General features: G+C 41.5%; 1 protein-coding gene across 1 annotated transcript; it reads right to left on the bottom strand.

The window, feature by feature from the left end:
- Positions 1-9,594: 9,594 nt before the first annotated feature.
- LOC114220276 (membrane-spanning 4-domains subfamily A member 6A-like) lies at positions 9,595-18,544 on the bottom strand. The gene is given in 6 exon segments (XM_088017472.1): positions 9,595-9,720; positions 10,532-10,633; positions 12,565-12,774; positions 15,172-15,228; positions 16,299-16,433; positions 18,410-18,544. Coding segments are annotated over 6 exon segments (762 nt in total). The 5' UTR covers positions 18,542-18,544.
- Positions 18,545-18,928: the final 384 nt, after the last annotated feature.

The following is an 18,928-nucleotide window of genomic DNA, read 5'->3' as shown; positions in this document are numbered from 1 at the left end:
TGAAACACTTCTCTTCTAAAGATTAAATGAAATATTTACAAAATATTTCAAGCTAAATATAAAAAGTAGTAGCAATTTTTTTCTTCTTCTGGCAGTGACATCCTAATAATTTAAGGTTTCCTTTATCGGGATGCCTGGGTGGCTCAGTCGGTTACGCAGCTGCCTTCGGCTCAGGTCATGATGGGATCGAGCCCTGCATTGGGTTCCTTGCTCAGCGGAGAGCCTGCTTCTCCCTCTCCCTCTGCGTGCCTGCCACTCCCCTTGCTTGTGCTCTCTCTCTCTCTCTCTGTGTCAAATAAATAAATAAAATCTTTATAAAAAAAGATTTCCTTTATCTTTGTTTCTTTAGCATCTAGACCATCACTTGGCATCTAGTGGGAGAATAACCTTTACTTTTTAAATGAATTACTGATAGACAACGAAAGGAAGATTAGAATCTATTGCTGAAATTCTATAACAAAAACAAGTAACATTTTTATGGGTAAAATAGGAATTCTGATGCAAAGGACATACAGAATTAAGGATGACACACTTTGCTCTAGAAATTTCCTGAATTACTTTTGACCATGATGTGTACATTTGTCTCTGTGAAATACTTTCTGTGTATTCAGAGTTCAAGAAAATGGCATATTCAGCTTTTGGTGAAGAAAATAATTTTATTTTCCAAAACTCTAATTTTAAAATAAACACAGCCCAGACTCAAGCACAGAATCATTGCCAAATTCTATCAGAATATATGAAACTGAAAATGCACTGCACCCACCTTGATGTCTCTCTGAGGCCGCTGGGGTTTTAAGTTAGCAAGCTATCCCAACTTGCGACCTTATGTTTCATCTCTTTCACCGAGTTGCCGCCCTTGCTTTCTGTCCTGAAGAAGGATGGTTATGGTAGAATTGTTACTCTAGACTTCTTTATTTTCAACTTCGGCTTACATATAAGGGCAGTAGAGATAAGCTAACCTTAGTAGTATTGGAAGATAATCAACAATCCACCAAGCTCAGAAACAGATATTTTAACAGCTTCCTGAACTCTTCTGATAGTACATATTCCATCATATTTGTTTTCACTTGATTCTTTTATTTAAACTCAAACTCCCTGAATGACATTTATATTAATAGTTCTGTTCTAGTTCTTGTGATGTTCTCAAGGTGCCCCTATCAAAAAAGGTGACTTCAGACCCTGGCTTCTTCCCTGTGCCACGCGTTCTTGCTCCTTGCTGAGAGTATACTTTTGAAAAGTTAAAATGTTTCCTTTCCCTTATCTCAAACATCAGAAAGAGATATAGTCAATGGCACTCAATTTCTTCTTCCAGTCCTTACATGACCCAAGGATCTACGTATTATCTGTATTTTAGAATTTTTTTTTAAAGGAAACTGAGAATTGATCCAAGATCACACAAGCAGTAATTAGTCAAACCAGGTCTGTCAAAACCCATGCCTGTGTTGTCAGGGTTAATTTCAGCAAGCTTATAACCACCTGAGCCTGCAAGGCGCTGACCCTTAGGTCAAGGCATGAACACATTGATTCATTGTGTTGCTTTGTAACCATAGGTCTGAGGAGTTTCTGGGTGATTTGTGCCTGCTTGTCAGCATTATTTATTGATAACAGTGTGACTAGTGATTTGCACTTATCCCTTCAGGGAGACCACAGAATGTGTGCTATTGGGGCTGGTTACATAACATGCCCACAGGACAAGCCAGGTATAAGAAGTCCAACCACCACTATAATTTGGGGCTCCCTGGTCCTGAGGGATTCTGATGGGATTCCCTATCAAAAACAGAGCGTGCATTCCAGAGTAAAGGGGAAGGCAATTGAAACTCAAGCCTAGCACTATGGACCCCTACTGCGAGGCACTTTTTACCTAGAACATATATCCTTAGTTTAATGCTATTGAGATATCCTGTCTTATCCCTGCAATAGATCCTAAAGTGGTATGCAGAGTCCTGTTGGGTCCTATGAGTCTTCTTTAGAAATTAAACCCTAACTGCTTGTGTTGGAACACTTGGCATCAGAAGTGACATTGCATTGAAGACCCAGATTCATCTTTAACTAAAAATATTGCCAAGGATTTATTTATAGATAAAAAGGATGCTTTTGATAAAGGGGATGCAGAGGTGGTTACTGAACCACTATGGCATGAAGTAGCACAGGCTTTAAAATCAGTTACTGATCATAGAACTTCCTGGGATAGTACGGAAATGATAGATCTTAGGATCTAGCAAAATGGATGAGTAAGAAACTGCAAAAAAAAGCGGCAAGTCAGCTAAAAATTCCTTTTTGCGTTCCTGCTTAACAAAAGCAAAAGTGAGCTTTTCCCTTTTTGGCCAGCAGGAGGAGTGCCAGCCAAAGGAACCCGGACAACTCACACTGATAAATTGTCTCCATCTATTGAGCGCCTGGGTGGCTCAGTCGTTAAGCGTCCGCCTTCCGCTCAGGGCGTCATGATCCCAGGCTCCTGCGATCGAGCCCCCCATCGAGCCCCCCATCGAGCCCCGCATCGAGCCCCGCATCGAGCCCCGCATCGAGCCCCGCATCGGGCTCCCTGCTCGGAGGGAAGCCTGCTTCTCCCTCTCCCACTCCCCCTGCTTGTGTTCCCTCTCTCGCTGTGTCTCTCTGCCAAATAATAAATACAATCTTAAAAAAAATAAATAAAAGACAGCTCTTGAGAATTTAGAATGGATTAAGGGAGAGGTGCATTCTATACACTCAAAAAAGGGCACGTGCTCTGCTGTCCCTCCTTTGCCTCATGATGGTCAACAGCTACTGAAGCCATGGAAACACTGCAGAAGCTGGTGCATCGCAATGGCTCCACAAAGACTCTGAAACAAGCTCCCAAGTGGGATGCCCCTTGCCTCGGTTATGACTGATACTGTGATAAAAGACGTCCCACCAGAATGAGCATCTTATTTGACTTTGCCGTTGTGACCTCAGGAAGATGGAAGATGGCAGTCTTGAGGCATATTTTCCTGAAGCTTTCTTTCCTTCTAATGTTTTTCCTGGCTTTGGTGTCAGGGTAATCCTGGCTAATGGAATGAGTTGAGAGTGTCCCCTCCTTTCTTTTGTGAAGAAATTTGTCATGGATTGGTATTATTTTGTCTTTAATTATCTGATAGATAAATTCACCAGTGAAGCTATTTGATTCTGAGCTTCTCTCGGTGGCAAAGTGTTTGAATATGATTTCAGTGTTTTCACTTGTTATAGATACATTCATGTTTTCTAATTCTTCTAGGATGAGTTTTGGTAACTTATGTCTATTTTATAATTTCATTTATTTGTATAAATTGCTGGCATAAAATTGTCCAAAATTATATTTAATGCCCTTATAAAGCTTTTAATTTTTGTGGAGTTGGTGGTGGTCTTCCCTCTTCCATGGCTGATTTTGATAATGTGTGTCTTCTCCCTCGTTTTCATTTGGTCTGTCTAGCTGAAGTCATCAATTTTGCTGGAATTTTCAAAGAACCAACTTTTGGTTTCATTGATTTTTCTTTATTATTTTTCTGTTTTCTGTTCCTTGATTTTTCTCTCTAGACTTAATTATTTCTTTATTTCTGCTTACTTTTTTTTCTGGTTTCATAGGAAGGGGCTTAGGTTAATGACTTGAGACATTTTTGTTTCTGACATAAGCACTTAAAGCTATAAATTTTCTTCTAGGCCCAGCAGTAGCCATCTCCCATACATTTTGATATGTTTTCTTTTTTATTTACCTTAAAATATTTTTAGGGCACCTGGGTGGCTCAGTCGTTAAGCGTCTGCCTTCGGCTCACGTCATGATCCCAGGGTCCTGGGGTCGAGTCCCGCATCGGGCTCCCTGCTCAGCCAGGAGCCTGCTTCTCCCTCTCCCTCTGCCTCTCTCCCTACTCATGCTCTCTCTGTATCTCTCTCTCTGTATCTCTGTGTCTCAAATGAATAAATAAAATCTTTTTTTTAAAAAGCTAATTGTCTTTTTATCATTTTGGTGAATATTTTTCTGGTTTTCTCTGATACGTTGTTAAGATTTTGTCCAAAAGAGACTTTAAATGTGTATTATTTGAATTGACCTATCTTTAAATTTCTGGCATTTGCTTTACTATTCAGAACATTTTTTATTCCAGGGGCACCTGGGTGGCTCAGTCGCTAAGCGTCCGCCTTCGGCTCAGGTCATGATCCCAGGGTCCTGGGATCGAGCCCTGCATCGGGCTCCCTGCTCAGCCTGAACTCTCCCTCTGTTTGTGTTCCCTCTCTTGCTGTGTCTTTCTCTGCCAACTACATAAATAAAATCCTTAATTTAAAATATTTTCCAATTTCTTTTTTTTTATTTTTTTGACCCATTGTCAATTGAGAAGTGAGTGATTTAAATTTACAGTTATGTGGGGATTCTACAATGTAGTTCTGCTATTGATATCTCATTTAATTCTGTTTTGTTCAGAGAACTTACTTTATAGTATTTTAATCTTTTAAAATGTATTGTCTTTTAAGTTCTAGCATGCGATTGGTATTTGTTTTCTGTCACTGTAGAAAAAATACATTATTACCAATTTCGTGGTTTAACACAATCCAAATGGATCATCCCAGAGTTGAGCATGGCAGGTTGGGGTTCTCCGTCCAGGGTCTCAAATGGCTAAAGTCAAGTGTTGGCCAGAGATGCTGTATCATCTGGGGCATGGGAGCATCTTCCAAGCTCATTCAGGGTGTTGACAGAGTTTAGCTCCTAACGACGCTGGGAATGAAGTCCCATCTTCTTGTTAGTTGTCAACTGGGGGCCTCTTGCAGGTCATCTGCCATTCACTGCCACATGGCTCTCTCCAAGACATGGCAGCTGCCTGTCATGGCCAAGAGGAGAATGTCTCTGCTGCTTTGATCTCTGATTTCCTCAGTCCCTGATCTCTAGACCCAGATTTAAGGGGCTTGTGTGATGAGGTCAGGGCTGCTCAGACAATCTCCCCTTGACTAACCCCAAATCAACTCCTAGTAATATTAATTATACCCTTAAAAGTCCTTTTGCCATATAGCATAGTTCTGGTAGTGATATTTCATGATATTCACTAGTTTCACTCAAAACCCATTCACAAAATGGGTGGAGGGTTTTAATAATATAATACAATATAATATATATATAATTATATATTATAATATTATATTAATATTATTTATTAATGCATATTATATTTTGTTAAGATTTTATATATATATATGCATCAGGTTAAGTTGGTTAATAGTTTTAGAGTCTTTTATTTTCTTCTGGATTTTCTGTCTAGTTTTTCTATCAGTGATTGAGGATAAAATATTAAAAGCCAATATTGCTGAATTCTCCTTTCAATTCTATCAGTTTTTGCTTCCTATATTTGGGGAGCTCTGCTATTAAGTACACATTTATTTAAACTTATTTCTTCCTGCTCTGTTGACCCTTTTATCATTATAAAATATCCCTCTTTCTCTCTAACAATGTCTCATATTAAGTATATTTTATTTCATATGAATATAGCCACTCCAGCACCCTTATGGTTATGGTTTGTGTCTTCTTTTTTAAGATTTTATTTATTTATTTATTTGACAGAGAGATAGAGAGCACAAGTAAGCAGAGTGGCAAGCAGAGGGAGATGGAGAAGCAGGCTCTCTGCTGAGCAGGAGCCAGACATGGGGCTCAATCCCAGGACCCCAGGACCCCAGGATCATGACCTGAACCGAAGGCAGCCGCTTAACCGACTGAGCCACCCAGGCGCCCCCGTGTCTTTTTTTTTTTTTTTATTAACATATAATGTATTATCTGTTTCAGGAGTACAGGTCTGTGATTCGTCAGTCTTACACAATTCACAACACTCACCATAGCACATACCCACCCCAATGTCCACCACGCAGCCACCCCATCCCTCCCACCCCCCACCACTCCAGCAACCCTCAGTTTGTTTCCTGAGATTAAGAGTCTCCTATGGTTTGTCTCCCTCTCTGGTTTCATCTTGTTTCATTTTTTCCCTCCCTTCCCCTATGATCTTCTGGCTTGTTTCTCAAATTCCTCATATCAGTGAGACCATATGATAATTGTCTTTCTCTGATTGACTTATTTCGCTCAGCATAATACCCTCTAGTTCCAACCACATCATTGCAAATGGCAAGATTTCATTTTTGATGGCTGCATAATATTCCATTGTGTATATATACCACCTCTTCTTTATCCATCCATCTGTTGATGCACATCTAGCTCTTTCCATAGTTTGGCTATTGTAGACATTGCTGCTATAAACATCGGGGTGCACATACCCATTTGGATCACCACATTTGTATCTTTGGGGTAAATACCCAGTAGTGCTATTGCTGGGTCATAGGGTAGCTCTATTTTCAACTGTTTGAGGAACCTCCCTACTGTTTTCCAGAGTGGCTGCACCAGCTTGCATTCCCACCAACAGTGTAGGAGGGTTCCCCTTTCTCCACATCCCCGCCAGCATCGGTCGTTTCCTGACTTGTTAATTTTAGCCATTCTGACTGGTGTGAGGTGGTATCTCATGGAGGTTTTGATTTGGATTTCCCTGATGCCGAGTGATGTTGAGCAATTTTTCACGTGTCTGTTGGCCATTTGGATGTCTTCTTTCCAGAAATGTCTGTTCACATCTTCTGCCCATTTCTTGATTGGATTATTTGTTCTTTGGGTGTTGAGTTTGAGAACTTCTTTATAGATTTTGGATACCAGTCTTTTATCTGATATGTCATTTGTAGATGCAAATAATAAAAATTTCTGAACGATGCATTGTCCCCCCTCACTGATGACATGTGCAGACAAGTTTGCGGGTATGATTTCATGCTGTCAAATTAGCTGCCTGCAGGGAAATTCTCAGGGATACTGAATTATTACTCTGGCCTGTCTTTTCTATTCATTTGGGGGGAAAGTGTTTCTCTTAATCACCACTGGATGTCAGTAGAGTTGCATGTGGCAGAAGCTCTGAACTGGGCCGTTACTTAAAAAAGATAAATAAAAAATAAAATAAAATAAAATCTTCCTTTGTAGCAAAGGGATGAGAAAATAAATGAATATGGTCTAAGATTCTCTATTTAAAGCACTATACAGACTCTCTTGAAGAAGGATTTTATGAGATTAATCAGTTTCCAAATCCCAGAGGTAGATTGAGATTAAAATTGATTAGAGGATCAAGTTGGTGTAGGGGAGTTGGAGGAGAGATGAAAGAAAATAGAAAATAAAACTCAAGTTAACTGAGTATTTTATATGTGCTAGATATAATGGTAAGCACTTCACACGTGTTTTCAATATATCTTCATATCTCAAGGTAGAGAGCAGTCTCATTGCACTCATGCTAGAGGGGCATGGCTACTTAGCAGTTATGTTGAACCTCTGATGAGAACTGACTTTGAGTGTTGCCTAAAGAGCTGCCCACCTTTTCTGAGAAAGGAGTCAAAGCTAGGAGAGGCCCAGGAGGAGCTCTAGCACTAGACATTTTACTGGTTAATCATGATGGAAATGGTGGACACAGTGGAGTCAACCAGCTGTGTGTGGAAAGAGAGTGGCCCCATGTAGTTGACAGCCCCACTGGGAAAGTTTCCATTGGGGTGTTCTCAAAGGAAGGAAGCATTCTCTCTCTCTTTCTCTCTCTCTCACACACACATATCCCCTACATTCTTTTAGGCAGAGAAGTGTGTTTTTTATTCTGTGCTCAAATAACACTTAGTGCCCTGTATGGTGCTTCTGTACCTTTACTGTCATCAGTTTTCCCCAATTGGTTACGAATTCCCTGAAGCCAAGGAGTGTATCTTATTCACCTTTGTAACTCTGAATCCAGCATAGTGTCTGGTACCCCCAAAGTTCCCATAAATGTTGAATATCCATAATAAGCAAATAAATAAGAGAAATGGTGGACATATGTGTGTGTAGGGAGGAAGGACAGAAGAAAGGGAGAAGACAATGAGGAGAGAGTTTGAAGAAAGAGCTGAAAGCGAAAAGCAAAATTCTACTCTCAGAATGAAAAAAATAGAATGGGGAAACTGAGCATCAGATCTGACACAGTGGGTATGACCCCTGACATAGTGGGTCAGGGCAGGGAAAACATGAGAAAATCTTTCAAAGAAATGGAGCTTATATAAAATTAGGAGAAGTCTTGAAAGACCAGCGTGTGTGTGTGTGTGTGTTGAGGCTTAACATTTACACTGGAACAATTGTTCTTTCTTATTTTGAAATCAGAAAAAAATATGAACTGGCTATCTCTTAATAAGTATTTTAGTTAGCCTTTGTTTGCTTGTTTTGTTTGAATAGTTGATGAGGGAGAAAGGAGTTCAAATTTAGGTTTATATCTATCATTGTTGACTTACTCTGTATTTAAAAGGAAAAGTAAAAAATGAGTTTCCAAAAATATGTAATGATGATTTTGTGATATTTATAATAAGAAATATATAATTAGTCTTCCTTCCAGTTCCTGACACAAATCTGGAATTTCCTAAGTTACAGAGCAGTAAAGATGTACTTTTTTATGTTAATGAGTTGACTTTGGGAAAGCCCTCAGGGAACCTAAGGATGGGTAGGGGAACCTCCCCAAGCAGAGGAACCAACCTTATGATTAGAGAATTGGAACTTTCAGCCCACCCACCCCCCGACATCTGGAAAGGAGAGAGGGGTTAAAAATTGAGTTTAATCACCAATGGCTGATGATTTAATCAATTGTGCATATGTAACAGAGCCTCTATAAAACACCAAAAGGATAGGCTTGGGATAGCTTCTTGGTAAACCCAGGGAGATTCAGGGACTGTGGTGTTCCACAGCCCTTCCTATTCCTTGACCTCTGTTTCTCTTCCATATGGCTATTCTGGAGTTGTATCCTTTTATAATACACTGGTAATCTAGTAAATGAACTGTTTCTCTGAGTTCTGTGAGCCACTCTAGCAAATTAATTGAACCAAGGAAGGGGTCTTGAGAACCTCCATCTGTAGCCACTGAGCCCTTTGATGCTATCTCCAGGTAGATTGATAGTGTCAGCATTGAGTTAATTGCTTGGTGATGTCGAAAAACACACACATCAGAGTAATCCAATAAAGATTTTATTTTGAAGCCAATTACTTACACAGCTCCTGAGATTTAATTGTAGGGGGCTTGTCTGCATGCTGTAATGTGGATAATCATGTGATGCAACACTAGTGTACCATAAAAGAGTCTGAACACCACCATTACTCAGTTAACTCCTGTTGACAATTAAGGAGGACCAGAAAGAGTTGACTCTCTTACTTTACCATGACCTGAATCACACAATGCTGTCTAGTTTCTTGGGAAATGTCTATTTGGCAGTCTAGGCAATGGTAATTTACACATTTGCACTTTTCCTAATGGCAAATCAAGAGACCCCCATTGAACACATATATTCAATAACAAGAAAACAAAGATATATATTTTTTCCTACATCTTGTTTATTAAATAATTTAGATAGCACAAGCTGAATATTGCTACAATTTGTGTCAAAGAAAAACAGAGCATTTTACACAGTTTAATGAAACATGTTATGTCTTTGTGGTCTTTTAAATTACAGCATCCTTTTAAAGATACATATTTTCAGTGTTCATTATATAAAAGCCTACATTTCAGAGAATTCAAACCGCTTTCTTGAGTTGAGTTTCTTTGGTTGGTTTTTATATATCATCATAAAACCAAATTTCTGCTGAATAATTTCCCAGTTCTTCATATCCAGGGTCAGAAAATGCTTTTGCGGGTATGCTGGATTTATTCTTGTAACTCTGAGGCAGGAAAAGCACACTCTAAAAGAAACAAAATATGTAAGTTCTTCAGATGCTTGTTCTTCATACGTTAGTTCTTCAAACTTTACTCAGGTACACGCTTGATACCATTTCCTCCACCTTTGTGTGTATATATATATACATTGTATACAAGATGAGTATAGTATGTCATTAAGTTCTTCAAATAAGTGCTGCTCATCAGCTCAATATTCATTCTGCTTTCTGTAATACAATTTTGGATAAATCAAGGCTTTTTAATTCAGTGAAATGAAGCCATGAGTCTGTAGTGGTGGTAGGGTGCTGTCCCATGGAATTTGAAACAACTATTTTTTAAAAGTATCTTTTAGGTGAAAAAATAATTTTAAGATCACAGGAAGGCAACACTAGAGCATAAGGACATTTATCAAATCCAGTCATGTGTGCAAATGCCCTTGACCAAGTCAAGGCTGTTAGGCAGGCTAGGGCTATGGTAGAAAGTGTTCCTGTCTGGAAAAGACACAAGCCAAGTTCTAGGGACCTGACTGAGCACAAACTCATACACAATGTTGGGTAAGCCATTTAACTTCCAGGTTTCTGCATTTACAAAATAGAAAGATTGAACCAGTCGATTTCCAGGTTCAACCACCCCATTTGGTTAACCCTCAGCTGGTCAGCTACTCAATTGCCATCCGCTTTCCTCATCAGTCTTCCACCCCCCATCAAGCTGTCTCCCACGTATATCTCATGACCGACAACTGCCGACCCTTCTGCCACTCTTGCTGACATCGCTCCACACAGCCCAGAACTGGAGATACACCTGGCAGGATTCAGGGAGGCCGGCCAGCACACTCACCCCAGCGAAGTCAGAGTAAGCCTGTTTCCACCAAACCACAGCAGCGAGCGCGGCCATGCAGAACTCCAGCACCGTGCAAATCAGCATCACAGACAGAGTTCCCTGAAATTCAGGAAATACAACATTGGCAGTGCTTGCATCAACCGACACCTTCATGCCTTGTTCAGTGTTGACCGTAGAGGTGAAGACCGCCTCAGCCACCAGAGGATGAAGGAAGAACATCCTCAGCAAGAGAACAATGCTCCTTCCTAGCCTAGCAATTGGCTTCATTTAATCCCTTTGCTTATTTATTCCCTTGAGAGGGGGGATGAGCAGACTACATCAGCCATATAACCCACTTTGTACATTGTTTCCTATCCCGCTGAGACATAGCAACATCCGATTACATTGTTCACTCAGTGAGTGACACAGTAAGGCCCAAGACTGAGATGGGACAGCCTCCATTCTGGCCTCACCTCTGCCACTTAGTAGCTGTGTGAGCCTGAAGTCTCCACATTTATCAAATGTACAGTGAGATTTCCTTCTCAGAGATACCTGAGAATCAGTGAGGTTTTGACCTCACTGGTGCAAGCCCTTTGTAAAAGGCTTTCTTAGCCTTTCCTGATGTCGGTAAGAGAAAGAAAATCAAAGCAATAAACACAGCATGAACCAAGCTGCCTCCATTACTAACAACCCACACCAACTCAAAAAAGATATTATGCCAAGAGACTAGGTTCTACCATTTCTGTCCCAAGTCATCCTTCATGCAGACCCAGCAACCTGATAGACCAGGAGAGAAAACGTGATTGCACAAACCTCTAGTCTACTTCTGTACAGTTCAAGAGGAGATACAACTTGTTTACACTAATTAGAAACTGTCCCAGCAAGCATGTGCAGTATAATCCCTTTGTTTATAAAGCAAAATTATCCCTCAGGAATTCATACGTTATCCATTCCACAATCCTTCCCAAACTTCTCTCCAGAATTTTTCCCAAGGTGGGGGCTGCCTCGCCCATGTGTTGGTTTATGCCAATTGCTATCAACCTCATTTGCATGTACTTTTTCTCATTATAATATCAAGAACCTGGAGAGAAGCGCCTACGGCCAGGTCCGCAAGGAATGGTGTGCAAGGGCATGCTTGACCAGCTCTGTCAGCATCTGACCATCCTCCAGCTGTGGCCTTGATGTAACTCACTTTTGTGGTTGTGGGACAACAGATACTCTGCAGCCTCTTTATTCTTATGTGCCTGTGTCTTTCCTAGTGTTTTCTAACCATACACATACACTTTAATGCTCCAACTGAAGACATTCTTTCTTTTTTATTGTTATGTTAATCACCATACCTTACATCACTAGTTTTTGATGTGACATTATTTCTATTAGCCAAACTTCAGTGCTTTCTTTTTTCCAATAATGACAATCATAATCAGTTCCCATTCTCCATCTTTCTACGTCTCTTATTTCCCAGTTTAATAAGTCCCACCGCTGGAAGCTTTCACAAACAACAATGATGCTGCCTTCTCCCCTGATCAATCCTGTTCATCACTGTGGTACCCAGAAGGAGAAGGAGCCCTCACCTCCGAGGTCATATTTCCTACTTTCCGCTTCTCGGTGCTGGGCCCAGTGTCCACTCAGACTGAGTTAACCCCGCATCACACATATTTTCCATGTTTCTTGACCACTTGGGTCTTCCTGCTGTCTTTGTCTTTCTTAAGTTACCATTCCATGTGCCAAGATTTTTGGTTGGGCAAACTCCTATCGTATACCTCTAACAACAGAATTACTTTGATTATTAAGAAACTCTATCAACAGTAAGTTTTCATTTTTCATCATCAACTTGACTGGACATTTACTCTTCCATTCCATCTCACTGGTATGTAACTCCAGAACCTCGCCCCTTCATCTCAGTCAAGCAGTCCCCTGCTGTTCGCATAGCCCTCGCTTTCCCCCAGATGCCCAAACCAGAAAGAATTAGATCTTCAAAATAAAGGATAACAAAAGTCAAGGATTTCAGAAACCTCGTAAGATTGGAAAACCTGTCTAAAAATACTTACAGCCAGAGTGGTTTTGGCCGTGAAACAGTCGTCCTTAGCATATGGGTGCAGATAATGGAAAAGTGAATACCCTTTAGGTACTCTGTCCTCTCTGTTCAAGTCACACTTCCAAAAGGCAGAATCCAAAGCAGCCAGGTTGCCAGAGAGGAGAATAAAACCCACAAGAGCACATAGAGAGCTCAGAATATTTGCAGCCACACTGCTCTGAGCCTGAAAGACAAAGGCTGAGTAAGAATCACTGTCAATGAGCAACACATACCTCTTACCCTCTTTGCCAATGCACTGCAAAAAATTTATTTTCTCATCTGTGTCCCTCAGGGGATCTAGCATTGGTAGACTTAAACCAGGATGTCTCCCCAGTACTTAGCAACATCTCTGAACCTAGAAGATAAATCTTGGCTAAGTGAATGAATATATGAAATGTTTCTTCCTAGGCAGGACTTCAGTAGGTGGCAGAGAATATTGCTCTTCTAAATTCTCTACTTGGGACTGAGAGCAGGGCTCCATGAGGCCGTGCCTGCGAATCCCCAAAAGAGTATGACCAAAGGCAGTTATGATTTCTCTCTCCCCCGACTCATTCAGAAACCCCTTGAGGAAGCCATCGGCCACACAGAAGAGGCAGATGAAAGAAGCTACTCCTCCTTGCACACGACCCTCTTAAATACACACACACTCCCAAAGGGGAGTGTGGGAACATAGTCCTCAGGCTTAGGTGAGCACTGGAGTGGTCAGGCTCTGGTGGTCACAGGTCCCCATACGAATGAATGTAGCCAGAGTTCTAGCCCCAGGCCCAAGGATGGTGTAACAGGCTTGCAGCAGTGGGAGGTAAAAGATCAGACTGGATGTCAGGAAACTCAGATCCCAGTGGTAGCTTTGCCTGAGGCCCTCTCCATTTTCTGGAGTGCTCAGTTCTCTAATTTCACTTCCTTCTCTGGTTTTCATTTCTACATTTATAGGGTGAGTGAGGGGAATAAATAAAATGATCTCAGAAATGTGTTCCCTTCTACCCCAATTCACACAAGGGGGAATTGATCTAGGATTATCCCAAAAGCTCTATTTATGGGCAAGTGTAGTTCAGGGCACACCCAATAGCCATAAATTAGAATATTACATAATCCCACCCAGGTTGCTCCTCCTTTAGGGGCTCAGCAGTTGGAGCTTTGGGGGCACGGTAGAGAATAGGCAGGGTGTTTTTCTCCTCCTAACCCCAGTTTCCTAAAATAATGACTAAAGTGTATGCTCCCGGGCCTCCTGATAGCCAGCAACAGTCAGGATTTCCAGAGGATATATTTCTTAGAATGATTTAGGTTTGTTCTGGGACAGCATTCTTCCCCAGCCCGAAAGGGCTGGTATAATGTGTGACCACAGTAGAATTCACTAAAGGATAGATGACTCTGATGAGCCTGAGCATATCCCAAACCCACACCCCATATATCCTTGAGTTTGCTGCCCTATTCACTCTGGTATTGCTCTTCTCTGGGGTAAGAACAACATAAGCTTCCCCCCAAAAATCTAGAAATATTATTCTTGTATTGTGCTACCCAATGTGGTTGTCACTAGCCCCATGGGCTACTCGTATTTAAAGCAAACTCAAGTAAAATTTAAAATTCAGTTTCTCAATTTCACTAACCACATTTCAAGCTATCAGTTGCAACATGTGACCACCAGCCTGGGCAGCATGACTAACTGATTCTCTATTGTCACAGGAAGTTCTACTGGACAACGCTGATCTAGAAGTTTAGAGGCTAGATGAAGGTTCCAAATGATCAGTCTCTAAATTCTGATAAAAAAAAAGAGATAGATTGACATTATCCTTGAGCACTCTCTCTAATTTCCTGCCATCTTCAGGAAATGTTTGTAAGCAGAGCTTCCAAATTGCATTTCTGTGCTACTGTGTTATATGGCATTCTCACCTATGACCCTCAATATCAAACTACTTGAGGGATCTAGGATTGAGTGAAGACTTAGTGAATATTTACAGATTAGAAATCTCCCTATAATGCAGCTTTCCTCTCCCTGCCACTCCCAATTCTGGTTTTCCTAGAAGAGTTAAATGCAGGTGAAGTTGTTTTCTTAACCAATACCAATGACTAATGACATCTTTTAGGACCTGAGAGTTCATATTCAAATCTAAGAAAAGTATTAATTTTTAGATCAGATAGATAAAAGAATGAGAGATAAGTCCGCACATAAATAACATTTTGACTGGGTTTTCTCAAGGGTTTGGACAGATGGGCTTACACAGTGAATCCGCAACAAATAGATCTCTTTATAACATTGTCACCTTCTTTGTCATTGAAGATCTAAAATTGAAGGCCAGTTACCATTAAAAGGACATTATAAGGAGGCAGACATTTTCTAAAATAGATTCCTGGGCACTGATCTAGGGCATAGTACAACACCCTGATGAAGAGTGTGATTTAGGGTACATGGTTGGAGGAATGTGCACTGGGCAGGAATATCTATGAGCCAGGCTCAGTTCCTGACTCTGCCAAATATCTGCTCTGAAACTTAATTTCCAACTCTGCAAGGTAGAGAGATTGACCTTAAAGAGTTATTCAGTTTCATTTCAATCCATGAGTTGGGGGTTTTGGTCCTCATACTCACCAAAGGTTTAGTTGACTTTTTCTCCATGATGACTGGTAGAATTCCAGAAATGACAAACTACTCAGAAAGGAGAGACAATGGTGAAGTCAGTTTCTATGTACAGGTGAGGCTACAATGTTATTATTGTGGTGTTTATGGAAAACCCCTATGGAAACAGTCCCGGGAAACCTTTGACCAACAATGTAAGACCCAATTAATTACATAGATATTACTCTTTTTCCCACAGAGTATTCAGAAAAGCATGAACAAAAGCAAATATAAGTAGTTTTGGAGTTAGACACTATGTAGAGAAAAATATGAAAGCAATGGTATGGAAAAAGAAAAGAGGGGGGCAGTTAACAGATACGGGAGGACAGAGAAATATATTTTAAGTTGGTGGTTCCCCAGCTTAGGGTGGAGTGGTGGCTGAGATCAGACAGAAGACAAGCCTGGATGCAGTGAGTCATTAATGCTGTGTTCCGAAAGTCAAAGATACCACTTTACAATATTCATAACCTAATAGATTTGGGACAGTGAAGTAACAGAAAATCCTTTAACAATGGGGAAAAAATGGGACAAAACAGAGAGAAGAGAAAAGTTGTAGATCCTACAGCCCCAACACTAAGTACTTTAGGTCTGCCTAAATAAAGCCTGTCTTCAAAATCGGACGAGGTGCCTCTACCAATGTGGGCTGTGCTTCATGACTTGCTCTCAAAGAGCAGAGTATGGAAAGAGGGAGAAGAGGAACCTCCCGACTCTACCTCAGCCTCAGGGTCAAGGTTAACGTCATCAGTGACAAATCACGTTGATAGCATATGCCCTTGTAGAACACCTCACCTCTCTCCCTTCCACATGAAAATCCATCACAATTAGACTGAACATGAGAAAAAAAATATCAGGTGAACCCAAATTTAGCAACATGTTAGAATTCAAAAACTCCTGGCCAGTGCTACTCAACATCCTCAGGGACAAGTGTGAGAAAGTATAGAGGAGTCGAAGGAGACACAATGATTAATGTAATGTAGTATCTTTGATGGGATCTTGGAATAGAAAACAGGACAAACTTGTGAAATCCTCAAGGATTTCTTCCCACCTCTCCTCACCCAATCTCCGCCTAACCCTCTGTCCTTCTAAGGCTCTCACCTCACACACAAGGCTCCTACGAATGGGTGAGTAGCCTTCAACAGGGTGGAAAGCATCGGGGTAAATTGTGGAGAGGAAGGAACAGATACCAAAATAATTCCCAAACTCAACACCATCACCCCACACAGGATCTGGATGGTCTGTTGGGAGAAGGGAGATGGAGGATTAAAATCAGCATTTGGAAAGGCAAGGCATCTTTATCTCTCCCAGGGTGACCGCACATTATCACTCTCTGCAGGACCCCGGCAAGGATACAGACACTGAAAAGCTCTAGAGTGAGAACCCTGCAAAGATATTTGGAGGAGATGCTGCTGTGCCGCACACAACTACCGTCTCGGGGCACCTGGCAAGTGCTCAGCAAGTCTTCAGGCATCTCTGCCTCTCCGCCCTTGTCTGGCTGCCGGCTCCCTGAGAGACTCTTTCCCCCGGCTCTCTGATTCCATTGCTACTAATTCTCCTTCTACCTCTTATGGAACAGGGGACATCTGAAAGCCCTCACACTGTCTTAGCCCTGGTGGTGTGGACGTGCCTCCTTACATCCCACAGGCCCTGCTGGACACCACAGAGAGCCTGGCCCCTGGCCAGCTCCTTGACCCCTCCAGGCCATGTCCCTATAGCTGAGGATCTTGGCTTCCAAGTGGACAAGTTTTCCTCCTTGACATCCACCTCAGATATTTTTGGCTCTGTTAACATTTACCAAGCCAACGTTTTCCAAACATTATGTCCACGAGCCTCATAGAAATCCACAGGATCGTATATTGGAGACAAGGCAATCGTTCCCACTGAATCCTTTTTTTTTTTTAAAGACTTTATTTATTTGTCAGAGAGAGAGACAGCGAGAGCAGGAACACAAGCAGGGGGAGTGGGAGAGGGAGAAGCAGGCTTCCTGCGGAGCAGGGAGCCCGATGCGGGGCTTGATCCCAGGACCCTGGGATCGTGACCTGAGCCGAAGGCAGATGCTTAAGGACTGAGCCACCCCGTCGCCCCATTCCCACTGACTTCTGCGAACTTAGATCATATAAGTCAGAAACAATTCCAGAAGGCGGAGCTCTGTAGTTCCCTCCCAGTCCTGGGCATATCCCCCCCTCCCTCCCCACTTTGCTCCACAGAGCTTCTTTAATAAATCATGCACAAGAGGAGAGAAGCTGGCAAAAGACAAATATCTCTGTTCTCAAAACGGAAGGAGAAAAAGGGGGAAGGAGGTTTATTTTTCCTATAATTTGTGGTGAGGGAAAAATTCCCTTCAAAAAAAAAAAAATCATTCGGAGTATCAAGCATGCAGTTGGTGAACACAGAAAAAAAAGTACCTAAAATATGTAATTATTTGCCATTACTTTTGTAAAAAAAAAGATGTACAGCTTTTTGTATGTGAATTATTCCTCAATAAGGTGGTTTTTTAAAAAAGAAAATGTTGAGAAGCGTGCTGTTGCAAAAATACAGAAACATCAACAAAAGGTCAATTCTGAGGGTTGCTGGAGTGGTGGGGGGTGGGAGGGAGGGGGTGGCTGGGTGACAGACACTGGGGAGGGTGTGTGCTATGGTGAGTGCTGTGAAGTGTGCAAGACTGTTGAATCACAGACCTGTACCTCTGAAACAATACATTATATGTTAAAACAAAAAAAAGAAGATAGTAAGAAGGGAAATATGAAGGGGGGAAATCGGAGGGGGAGATGAACCATGAGAGACGATGGACTCTGAGAAACAAACTGAGGGTTCTAGAGGGGAGGGGGTGGGGGGATGGGTTAGCCTGGTGATGGTGATTAAAGAGGGCACGTACTGCATGGAGCACTGGGTGTTATGCACAAACAATGAATCATGGAACACTACATCACAAACTAATGATGTAATATAGGGTAATTAACATAACAAAAAAAATTTAAAGAGGAAAAAAAATCTGAAAAAGATTCAGAATAGGAGAAATACACTTTTCATATCATCTTATGTCTGGAGAAGATTCAGACGGCCCTCTAGGGGGCTTCCACTGGTCTGCCCATCAACCTGGAGTTCCTCTGGCAAAACTTGAGAGCCTCCATACTCATGATGTAGTTCCAAGACTTCAGTTCCTTTCCTGCGCCCCCTCCCCATCCCAGTCCAGCTAGTTCTGAATTGGACTTACCCCAAGAACTTTGACATCTGCCTTTAGATGTTTCTCTAGGCTGTCTTACCTCTGGTTGGTGGGTTTGGGTTCCTCTGTTTGGGGGAAATTGATGCCGTTTGGTGTCAGAACTATGATGGTCTGATTGGCCATGGCTGTGATATGATGGTACCATCAACACTGGAAGAGAAAATAAATTCAGCTCTTAAAAAGTATAGAGCTCTTGAGTCTCCCCAAACTGGGAGCCAGTATTTTCCCACTAGTTCTGACTTAACCTATCCTTTCAGGAAGGAAACTGATAGCATGGAGCTGTGAAAACCACAAAGATTTGGTATCATGAATATTTTTTGGCACAGTTCATTCATTATAGATAAGAGACACATCACAGGGAAGCAGCAACACCAATCGTGAGAGGTCTCAATGTCCAGAGGCAAATGGCCACAAAAACTTGCAAAATGTAGAAATCTCTTTCCTCTAGTTCTACCCACAACAACTGAATTGCCTACTCAGGTTCTGCATATCTCACACTAACTCTGTTCA

The sequence above is a fragment of the Eumetopias jubatus genome, unplaced genomic scaffold, assembly GCF_037043125.1.
Source record: "Eumetopias jubatus isolate StellerSeaLion01/CBP00866 unplaced genomic scaffold, mEumJub1_p1.0 scaffold_13, whole genome shotgun sequence".
NCBI classification, from domain to species: Eukaryota; Metazoa; Chordata; class Mammalia; order Carnivora; family Otariidae; genus Eumetopias; species Eumetopias jubatus.
This window is presented reverse-complemented; position numbering and strand designations above follow the sequence as displayed.